This window comes from Argiope bruennichi, chromosome 7, assembly GCF_947563725.1.
Source record: "Argiope bruennichi chromosome 7, qqArgBrue1.1, whole genome shotgun sequence".
Lineage (NCBI taxonomy): Eukaryota > Metazoa > Arthropoda > Arachnida > Araneae > Araneidae > Argiope > Argiope bruennichi.
The window spans coordinates 105,539,080-105,551,292 of record NC_079157.1 but is presented as its reverse complement, the minus strand read 5'-3'; the positions used below and the strand labels follow the sequence as shown (position 1 = coordinate 105,551,292).

The 12,213-nt window shown below is 33.3% G+C and overlaps 2 protein-coding genes across 6 annotated transcripts in view; both read left to right on the top strand.

Moving 5' to 3' along the window:
• The window catches only part of LOC129976116 (peroxidase-like), a 53,505-nt gene that overhangs the window by 3,997 nt on the left and 37,295 nt on the right, over nt 1–12,213 (top strand). For 3 of the 5 annotated variants that reach the window (XM_056089506.1, XM_056089508.1, XM_056089505.1), the window contains exons 2-3: nt 5,691–5,841; nt 9,536–9,654. In XM_056089506.1, the coding sequence (XP_055945481.1) occupies nt 5,840–5,841; nt 9,536–9,654 (121 nt within the window). In that variant the 5' untranslated portion in view covers nt 5,691–5,839. The remainder of the gene's footprint in view (nt 1–5,690; nt 5,842–9,535; nt 9,655–12,213) is intronic. The other 2 variants (XM_056089509.1, XM_056089510.1) reach the window with 1 other exon arrangement.
• Nucleotides 2,945–3,433, top strand: LOC129975513 (uncharacterized). The gene has a single exon (XM_056088575.1). It carries the CDS (start codon nt 2,945–2,947, stop codon nt 3,431–3,433), a length of 489 nt encoding a protein of 162 aa, XP_055944550.1.

The window sequence follows — 12,213 nt, the reverse complement described above, 5'->3', positions numbered from 1 at the left end:
ACATAAAGATTCTGGAATTTTTTAAAGCTGATCTTTTTTGCTTAACACTGCCAAATAATATTTCTACTTATTTTTTTATTTATTAGTGTTTACGAAGCTTTCTAATCTTAAATCCACGTACAATTAAACAGTTCCAACTCCCTTCCCAAAACTGGCAAGGGATATTGACTTTGGACCCCAAAATAAGAAATCGTGGAATTTTCGAAAAGCTAATTGGGAACTCTGCACCGAAACACTTGAAACCCTTTGCACACAATTGCCTTTTTCTGACACTCTTGACCAACTCGTCCAGAATTTTACCACGAAAATACAGTGCACATCAAAGGCCTCTATCCCAAGAGGAAGGAGAAAGAATAAATGGGTTCCCTATTGGAGGGACCATAACATCAATGCTATGATGCAAAAGAGAGGTACACTTTGCAGGGAGTTTGAGAGAGATAATAGAGATGAAAACAGAAGAAAGCCAATTGAAATCAGCCATAAAATTGAAGAAGAAACAGCTACCTGCAAATCTGAAAAATGGGCTGACTTCTGTAGCAAGCTTGATCCTCGAATGGAAAATTATAAATGTCCTCAACAATCGTTGCCCTTTACCCTCAAAAAACTCAAGCTACCTCAAATGTTATAACCTCCAGTGGACTTTCGTCCAAAACTAATAAAGATGCAGCTAGCTTGCTGGCCCAGCACTACGAAAAAGCAAGCAGATTGAGCTTTAATATAGATGGCAAGAAGCAAGGAAAATACTACAAACAGGTCATAAAACAAAGCAAAATGGTTGGACAAAATGATATCTTTTCCAACGAACTCACATCAGAAGAACTTGATAGTGCAATCAAAAGCCTCGACCCCTAAAAACTCACCTGGTATTGACCTTGTTTATAGTCATATAGCCAAACACTTTGGAGTTTTTGCAAGGCTCACTCTTCTCCGGATTTTCAACCTCTTTTGGAATACAACTGCCTACATCATAGTTCCTATTCTGAAATCAGGCAAGAATGCCTCGTACTGCAATAACTATCGTCCCATATCACTAACTAGTATCCTACGCAAATTGATGGAAAGGATTGTCCATATTAGAATTATGTTGTTTCTAATGGCACTTGCCATAGACAAGCCCGCTGAACGAAGTCATCGATTTTAAGCCGAGAGGGTGCGTCTCTTGTTTTAGTAGCGCCAACTAGGGTCAAGGTACGATTTTGCTACTGACGCATCACATTCACTTGCGCAGCCCCCTTTTACGGGGGGGATATTCACTCATCTCACAGATAGAATAGATGAAGAACAATCATACCCGAACCTGGACACGAACCCAGGACGCCCAGATCACGGGGAAGAAGCGCTACCCCTATGACAGGACGCCGGCATATGGGTAGAATTATGATCTAGCTTATCAAGCAAAATGTGCTACATTGTTCTACATTCATTACAGACAGCATATAGAGTTCAACACAACACCGTCGACCAACTTTTCTATCTGGTCCAATCAATCATTGATAGACTTCAATATAAACCCCTCAAGAAGACAACTGCAGTTTTCCTCGATATCTCGGCAACCTTTGATCATGTAAGGGGACAGAAACTCGTCGAAATTACTCACGACGCCGGTATTTCTGACAATTCCTTGCCCTGGTTAAATGATTTTCTTAGGGAAAGAAAATTTGTAGTGAGAATAAATAGAAAATTCTCTAAAACGCACAAACTATAGGTAGGAGTATCACAGGGCTCGGTTATCAGCCCTTTCCTCTTTCTTCTCCATATGAACACAATTCACGGATACATTGGTAATGGAGTTAAGATAGCTTGCTTCGCAGATGATATCGCTATTTGGCACACTCACTCTGATATTAAATTCTCTGAAAACACCTTGAACATTAATTTGGCTAACATTGAAGCCTGGACTAGGGCTCTAAAGCTGACGATCAACCCTGGGAAATCTAATTTATGCGTCTTCGTGACAGACAGTCAAAATAGAAAGGCCCTTCAACCTAATATCAAGGTTTTCAATTCTATAATTAAACATGTCAGCCATCCTAAATATCTTGGTCTTACATTAGATTCAGAGATAAGATTCACCAAACATATTGAGACAATCTCAGTTAGAGTATCAAAAAAAGATTAGCATTCTAAGGAAACTTTATGGGTCAACATGGGGATCCAGACCCATGACGCTTCTCAATATATATACTACCCTCATTAAACCAATTTCAGAATATGAAGCACCCGTATGGGCTCCAGCGTCTTCTTCCTCCAAAGAGAAGATAGATTCTGTCCAATACAGGGCCTTCAAACTCCTCATTGGGCCCGTATCTTCCACAAATAATTTTAAAACCGAGACTGAATGTGGCCTAATCCCACTGGAAAACAGGGTCAAATTGGTTGCTGTTAAATTTACAAATAAAATCAGGAGCAGCCAAGAACAACACATCTCAAATGTAGCACAGCAAAGAATAGACTGAAAAGATCTTCAGCACTTCAATATGATAAGGATATCAGGAAAGACATCAAATTAGACCACACCTGTTTTGACACATCTCAACAGCCATGCTTTTCAGTCAAACCACCCTCATCTGTTAAGATTAACTTGGCTTTCCCAGAGCCACGTACAAAAACAGAACCGAAAGAAATTATTAAAATAAAGGGTATAGAGGCAATCCTCAAGCTTGTGAAGCCTTATCTTGTCACCGCCTACACAGACGGTTCTTCTGACACAGCATGTGACAGAGGAGGATCAGGGATCTTTTTTGTTTTTCCAGATAAAACAACTTCCAAACATGAAGTCCAAGCGGACAAGATTGCCTCTAACTTCACATCCCTATCAAAGATGCTTTGACCATGTACCTTGCGAAGGCAACGCAGAATCCGTCAGAGGGGATCGTGATCTTCTCAGATTGCAAATCCGCTTTAGAAACTATTCAGAGTTTAAAGACAGGGATTTTCCTCCAATATGAATGCTCTTATGTTCTCTATCGTGGCAATGAAGAAGTCGTGCACCTTTCAATGGATCCCAGCCCACGTGGGCATTGAGGGAAATGAACAGGCCGACACTCTTGCCAAGGAGGCCAGAACAGTGGATCCCACCCCTCTATATACCACTGCTCTGGATGCTAATGCCATGGCAAGACAGAGGCTCTGTACCAACCGCAAGAAACTCTCCCTGACAATTCTAAATTATAGAAGAGACATGACAACCACGCTTGCAAGACTCAGAACAGGACACCTGAGGGGCATGTGGATCATGTCTGATGGCTCCAGACTCTATGTAGAATGCAGACACTGTCCAGGCGTGCAGCTGGATCCGGAGCATGTTTTCAGCTGCCATTCTATTATTTCAGCCCTCTTCAAAATAGACATTGACTGCACCAGGGATATTCTTTATTCTAATAAAGTTGAAGATGTGGTCAAGGCTGTTCTGCATGCTTTTGGCCCAATCTAATTGTCCCCCTCTCTTTCCCCCCTTATTTTTTATTGCACTTGTCACACAACAGCAACAACCACCTTTGACATCAAATGTTCACAACCTTTCTTAGTAGATTATCACCCAAAAGGATTGAGGAATATGAATATCAAAATTTTCAATTTATAAAAAATGGCAAGGGATAGAATTTTTAAAAATATTTTTTCTGAATTCAGCATCTAAAAATCTATCAAAATTAGTTCAAAATATTTCATAAATTCTTGTCGCAAGAATTTTATGAGAATATTCTCTCATAAAATTTAAATGACTAATCGCTTTTGGCGACCATCTGCTTCCCCAGAGTTAATGCTCGATAAAATTTGGAATTAAATAATTTATGTAATGTTGACCTTAATAGCTTCCTCAGAAAAATATTTTTAATCTTCAAAATTTGAGAAACATCGAACTCGTTCTACTATTACAGAAACCTTACGCCGCTCTGTTCATTGTACTATCTATATCTCTAATTTTCTGTCAATCACATTAAAATTTTAATTTTAATTTGAAGTGGAAATGATAAAAGATCATTAAAAAGAAAAACTTTTTTGCTGAAATGAAGCATATTGTTTTGAAAATGTCACTAGAGAAAATTGATCCTTCAGCAATGAAGTCTTATGTTTACTACAGAATATTTTTTTTTTATAATTTATGAATATCTAATAATATAGTTTAAGAAGTATTCAATAGAAAATTTTTGGAAACATCATTATAAACAATTTTCAGTCTATTCTCAAAAGGATTTAAGTGTGGTATGTGAGATTTTATTTTATTTCATTAAATAAATATACGTCTGTTCGAAATTTTATACAGTTCTTCTATCCTATGAATCATATTCAGTAAAAGGTTCTTGACAATCTAACGTTTTAAAATTCTGCAATCAAATGTGACCGAGTTATAAAGCTTTTAACATCATTATCCTATGCCCATCTGCTTTGAGGAAACTCCGAATGCTGATGGATGTAATTTCTTCTAGATAGCCAGTGAAGAAGTCTAAAATCGAGCATATTTTTAGATTAGAGATATTTTCATAACTCGAGCAATCTTAGCTGCTAATGAGTGGAACTTTTTTTATTCAAAATATTAGTATTTCAAAAATATTTTATTGAACATGACTCTCAAAATAGATAGTTTGTAAAAATTGGAAATTCGTAATATATCAGAGCATTTATTGATACAAACTACAAAAAAAAGTTATTTTCTTCATTTAGATCATTTTTTATTATATATTTATGACTATTACTAAAGTTTTTAAAAATTAATTGTTGCACCCTGATAAGAATGACTTTCTTGTATGTATTACAAAATATGTTTGTCTTAAATGCAACTGGATTAAAGTATTAACAATATAGATGTGTTAATGGTCACATAATTGTTTTTGTTTTTATTGTTTTAGAAAATTTCTTTATTTTATTGCACATTGACACGGGCTGAAAATTACACTTTCCTAGATTTAGATTGCAGTAAGAGTTAATCTAATTTTTTTTTATCTGGGCTATCATCAACGTGATGACAACACTTTGAGAAAAATTAATTTTTCTATGCACGTGTAACGAGCTTGTGCAGGTTAAATTGTATTTTTATTCTGTATGAAATAAATTACTACAAAATATGGTTAAATGTTTTCTATAAAGTCATTAAAACTAGAAACCTGATTTATAGGTGAAAAAAAAATTGCAATCATTGAAAAGATAAATGTTTAGATTTTAAGATAAAATTAGGTAATTCTGTAAAAAAGTATTTAGAAATTAGATAAAAAATAGACAGGTAATTAGGTAAAAAGTAATTTAAAAATTTGCCAAAATTCATCAAACCTTTCACGATCATTACATTCCTATCTTTAAAAGGACACTATCTTATTTTCTAAAATGATGAACAAATCCTTTTTGTGATGTAATATTTTTAAAAAAATTATCAAGGAAAAATTCAAAATTTCGCATAAATTTTTAATGATTCAAAATTCGATTTAATTTATTTTTTTTAAAAAATCGCTATGAATTAAAAATTTTCTATTTCTAAAGCATGTATGTGCCAAGTTAATCTAAATCAACTAGTCTCGCTTATAGAGCGCCAAGACACACGCATGTCCATCTTTATTTTAATTTAAGATTAAATAGGCTTTTAATACAATAAAATGGAGCAATCCTTGTATAAACGTCACGTACTTTTCTGTTTCTGCGCAATCAATATTTAAATAGTTGTATCGACATAACATCTGTTATTAAACTATGTGTCTTAGGTGCAATTGAAGTATTTCGATAAGAGGCTTTGAAAAGGCTTTGCGGCTTTCTGCAGTATTGAAATTCTTCATTACTGAGATTCTCCTGATTTAACCGACACCACATCCCATTCCCTTTTCACGGTGGATTTTGAATTTTTCAAAAAACAATGTATGTATTCAAGTTCCTTACATTTTTCTAAATAAGAAATTTTATTGTTTCTGGGTTTATTTTAATCACAATAAGAAATTAGAATTGTAAAAAAAAAAAAAACAACACTTACTTATATTTTCCATATAAGAATTACAATTCTATACCAGCGGTATCAGTATATCGGTAAATTCAAATACCGTAAAAAAGTTTCTCAGATTCTGTTACAAAAGTATAAATAAAATTCTTAATAACACATTATAAAGGTTTATGCAAAAGTAAAGGATCAAGCAGTAAATTATATGTTATTAATTTTGAATGTGGTAATCATAATATGAAAAAAGGAAATTTCATAGAATAAGAATTTAAAATTTGCTTATTTTGGTCTGTCTGTTGAAAGATGATATAGTTAAATGTTTAAAGACCGCGCCAAATGCTCATTCAAGCAGTTGAAAATGAATTTTATCGCTTTCATGACGAAATATATGTGATGTGAATTTCAGTAAAGGCAAAAGAGAATTTCATATTACGGTAGTTTTCTTATCAAGTGAATGAAGTATACATGTATAATCTTTTCATCTAATTCACAATTATAAATAAAATTGTTCAATACATAATTAATTATATTTTTAAAGTATTTTTTATGGTCACAACATTTTTATATTCTGTTTTCTTTTATTATAATAATATTCATAACATATTATATAAATTGAACATTTTTATACAAAAAAAAGCAATCATCAGTAATAAATCAGAAACATTAAAATTTTCTAAATTGCTATTAAGTTTCTCTCCTGAATCTGTAATCAAACATCTAAAGTAAAAAATGCAGGATTTAACAAGGAATTTATATGATTTTGGGTTGAAATTAATATTTTTTGAAACAACATGAATTTAAAAATATATTTAATATTGTTGCAACCTACATGTGTATAAATTTAGAATCTAAAACAATGGAAAACTTATTGTAATATATATTTAACAAATCTATTCTTAAAATTTATTTAAATTAGAGAAAAAAACCTGAACAAAAAAAATCGAGTCCCTGAAAACCTTGCATTTTTTTTATAAAAACATTTTTTGTTCCATAATATGCTTTGAATTTAGTGAAGAAAACGATAGAGCTGCTGATTATTTTTTAAAATTAAAAAAAAAAAAAATGTTAATATCTACTATCCAAAAAGAATAAACTTGCTGTCTTTCATCAGGTTACGGAAAACTGTAAATCCAACTGTCTGTGTTATATAGAATTTTGAATGATTTTTATTACAGACAGTATGTTAGTATATTATTACACATTATTTTGTTTAAAAAGCAATAGAGTTGAAAAAAATTAACAAGTCCGTTGGTTTATATATCATTTAAATCGTACAATATCAGTTTTTTTTAACCATAATACTAATAATAACATTAAAGTACGAAAAAAATGTGTTAATAATTCTGACTTTAAACGCATACTCAATATAATTTCTACTTTCTGTTAAGAGTCTTCACAAAATGAGTCTTGACCAATAAGAAAATTAACTTTAAATCAAAGCGTAACACCTCAACCCATCAATTTAGTCGTAGTAGAATTGTATAGTGTTTACTTAGAGCATTCGTCGACACTTTAGAAAGCAAATTCATTTGGCAACTATATTTATAGAGCGAATGTATAGATTCACTCGACTTCAATATTTTATGCATTGCAAAAAGTCTCAACTAGTCATTAGACGGAACACTACACAAAAGATTTCATTTGTTTTCAATCAATAATGACGTTTTGAAAGCAAAATCTGAACATTGCCACTTAATTGATGAACAAATACATTTATACACATAAAACCTATAGTTTTAAATTATAGATAATGATTTCTTTTTGCGAATTTCTGTTTTATTCGAAACGAAATACGTTTCTATTATTAAATATTTATTAAATAATTAATGTCGGATACAATCAAATCTACATGAGTCTTAAATTACTTCTTTTAATCTTTTAATTACTTCTTTCAATCTTTGATGTGACAATAGTATTTTCCTGAATCTATCGTGTCATTATTGGCGGGTTACTTGGCGATGAATCCCTCGAGTGCGATTAATGGTATTCGAAAATCGAATTTGCGTTTGAGATGCGTTTTTCCCAGCTGATTGAAACAAAAATTTATCCCAAAACTTCTCTTGTAATTACAAGATCCCATGCCAGATTTGATATAGTTAAATAATTTTGTTTTTGAGTTATTGCGTTTAAATGTTCTTAAAAGTACCGACCGACAGACAACCAGCCACTTGTTGGATTTGGCTCGAAATTTGACAGGTATCTACACAATGAATGTTGAATCAGTGTACCAAATTTTATCTATCTAACTCTCTTCTCTTTGCAGTTATCATGTTAAATTATGTTCGAACAGCCGGGCAAACAGAATTCCTCTGAACGGATTTTGCAAAAAATCTGATAGAAATCTTTATCACAAACAAACAGGCATATTTTTTAAAAAAATGTGTTTTTCGAACTCGGGGTGTTCTGAAACCCGAAATAGCACATTCTATTGTACAATATTATGTATTATTGTTCAATATTATATTGTTACGAATCTGCGATGCGGCTTTCCAGCATAGTTGGTTCCATAGCAGGTCCCAGAGCTGGTGACAAACTTGGCGACCATTTGGCGACTTTGGCGCCAAAATAGATTATACCCGAAACATCGAGAATTTTCCCGATCCGTCCAGTAGGAACGGAGATACGCCTCGAACGTTCCTGATTGGTTGAGAGGCTTCTAGCCCCGCCTCCTGAGACCTATAAAAGGAAGCACCCGTAGCTGCCGGGCAGCGGTGAATCGGGTTGCGAACCAGTGGAGTCGAAGAGTAGTCGTGAACCGACGGTGAGTCGAGTGGTGAACCAGTGGTGAATTGAGTAGTCGGAAGCGACAGAGAAGAGTGGTCGTGGAGCAGTGGAGTCGTCGTAGTTGTGAACCGAGGGTGAATTGAGTCGTGGACCAGTGGAGTCGAAGAGTAGTCGGAAGCGACGGTGAAGAACTCGTCTTCCAGGGACTAGCGGAGCAGCGACGGTGAAGAACTCGTCTTCCAGGGACTAGCGGAGCAGCGACGGAGTAGAGCTGCTGTGTATACTGTTGTATGCTTCACGTCTCGGCTGAAGATAATCGTCTTCTGTGCTGTATATAGTTGTCGTCTTTGTGCTGTCCTGTGTGTCTTCGTGTAAATAAAAGTCGTTGTTTTATTTTCTACTGCTGCCTGGTGATTGAGCGTTCTTCACACCATATAACCCCCCACAATTCTAACGAACCCCGGGAATTTCGTAACAATATTATATAATTTAATATAATACAATATTTTTCAATATTGAGAATATTATTGTTTAATATCATACAATATTGTATAATGTATGTGCACTACTACGGACATGGAGATTCGTCAAAATCTCGAGTTTCGAATTTCTTGATTATTTCTATACTTTCTCTATACTATGTATGCGAGAAATTAAAAATGTAAACTATAATTTTGGACAAAAGGAATTATTTATTTAGTGCTTCAAAAGGAAAGAAAAATATTGCTAAACATTTTTTAATAAAGAATATCTTTATATATATAAGATATCTTATATATATATAAGGAATATCTTATATCTTTTATATTTTTTAAAAAAATATTCTTTCATACAAAAATTTAACTGACTAAAAATGCTTTACATTCACAAACTTCTTTTTTTTTTATCTTATAGGATTTTCAATTTCCTGTTCCCCATTGGTTTCACCTTTCTGCTACTGCTGACCGAAACCACAGCCGATGCATCAAAAAATGATCCGATTGGCAAACCTTTCTCTTATTACAAGCTGCTAGGTAAATACAAGTTGCTAGAAAGCTTAAGTTTGAATTGTTCATCAGTTACATCTGTCTATATTTAATCTACGGATCGTTTGAGTTTCTGCCAAGCTTTCGAAAGCCCATTCGGAATAAATTCTTAGTAATTTCATTTTTTAAAGAATTTAATAATTTTATTATTTTGAATTTTAGTATAAAGCAGCGATTCTCAACCTGTGGGGCGCAAGAATATCCAAGAGAAAATATTATTTAAGAAAATTGATTAACTAATTGAAAAGAAAGCACACATACACATAGAAAGCAAAATACATTTTGACATATTTAATAACTTATTAAAGTAAAACAACTTACTAAATCAAAACTTACTAAATTAAAACATACTAAATTAAAAACAAATTTAATAATTATTAGTGACTTCCTTGGGCCTGTCTTGCAGAGCAAAGTTTTTCGAAGGAAGGCTTAATATTAGAAATAGCCACTCTCAGTTCTGTTTATATATTTAGCTGAGATCTATATTTTGTCTTCAAAGAAACCACAGCAGAAAATCCAGTTTCACAAAGGTAGGATGTTGAAAATGGTAATAGAATGCGAGATGCCCTTGCGTTTAGTGGAGAAATATTATCCTCTACTCCTGTCCAAAATTCAAATAGTGATTTATTACTAAATTGCCTTTTAGTTCGGCCACTTGTCGTGAAGTCTAGGAATTTTTCTTCCTCATCAATTGAGAGTCTTTCGGGAGTTTTATGAAATGGATCCCTAACCCACTCGTAACTTTCTATCAGTTTGTCGTCAGCAAGAAAATGCTTTTTAAAATTCTTTGTCAGCAAGGCTAAATGATTTTCAATGGTTACAAAAACCACTTTTACATGTTCTTCTTCAGCCTTGTAAGTTTCAGTGCAATCATTCACATTTGCAAACATTGTTATTTTTTTTTATTTATTTGCTTTAAATTTCTGCTCCACAATTTCAATTTTCTACAAAAAGCATTAACTTTATCACTCGTATCCATCATATATTTTTTTGATCCTTGGAGTTCAAGATTCAAGTTATTTAATTTCTCGAATATGTCGCCCAAATAGGTCAATTTCATCACAAATAAAACATCGCGAAAATTCTCGGCCTCCGGTCTGTTTTCTTCTTCCAGGAAAATGCCAATTTCTTCTCTTAATTCATAAACACGGTGTAAAAATTTCCCACATGATAACCATCTTGCCTCGCTATAAAATAATAACGCTGAATTTACTGAACCCATGTCTTTACAAAGTGCGGAAAAGATTCTCGATTTCAGTGGTCTCATTTTTATATAATTTGCTACGGTTACAACCGTAGTTAACACAATATTCAGACCAGGACTCATTTCTTTCGAAGCCAAAGCTTCTCAGTGTATCATGCAATTTGTCGCACAGAGGCGATTTTTGCTTTACAAGTTCTTGTATAGCTTGGAATCTTCCGGACATTGAACGAGCACCATCGGTACATATTCCGACGCAATTTTTCCATTCTATGTTTGCCTCGTTCATGAAATCATTTAAAATAACAAATAATGCAAGCGCAGTTGTTTTGAGTTGCAGAAATGTAGTTTTGTTTACTATTAGCTTGCAGAAATTATTTATTATCATTATTTAAATCATTATTTTACTATTGGTTTGCAGAAATGTAGTTCTACTACTGACATATTATCACAAAATCTAACATAGGCAATTAAATGAGCATCTTTATTACTATCTAATGCTTCATCAAGCTGTAATGAAAACAATTTGTCACGCAACTTCGAGAAAAGCTGACACTGTGCATCTCCAGCTATATCGCCAATTCGACGAGCAACAGTATCATTTGAAAGAGGTATGGACTGCAATTGTTTCGAAAAATGATCTCCAAACATTGTTTCTACAATCTCAATTGCTGCTAGCAAAATAAGCTCTTGAACAATGGTGTGAGGTTTTTTTACATCTGGCAATTTTATATGAAACTTTGTAAGATGCAATTAAAGCTTTTTTATTCACAAAGTTTCTTTAAAAAATGATTTTTGCTTTTTATATGATTTTAATTTTAATTCGAAGAATTCTCTGGGTTTGTTGACGTAGTCACTATGAAGCGTTTCAAAATGTCGTTTAAGTTTATTAGGTTTCATGTTGTCTGCGGCCAACATTTTTGAGCAAATGATACACAGGGGCCTTTCTTCTTCATTTACTTCAGTACTTGTAAACCCAAAATTTAAGTATTAAGTGTACTTGTTGATGCTTGACTATCGTCTAATGTTCACTCACTTCCGCTTAAAAATTTATCCATGAGTCTGCATGAATCTGCTGCCGTGAATATTTAATATTGTGAATTGCAATTAACACGAAAACATATATAACATACACATTCACTATAGATTCGATAGCGATAGAAGGATCGACTCGAATGAGACTGGCTGGAATTGAAACTTGCGTTATCGAACATTTTCTTTATTCATATGAGAAAATATTTGCACTGCGCATGCTCGAGGCGGTGTCGGTCGGTGTATTCCCTTACACAGACATTACTTATTTTTTTCTCTTTTGTTTAGTCATGTTTTTGTTTTATTTCTTTTAT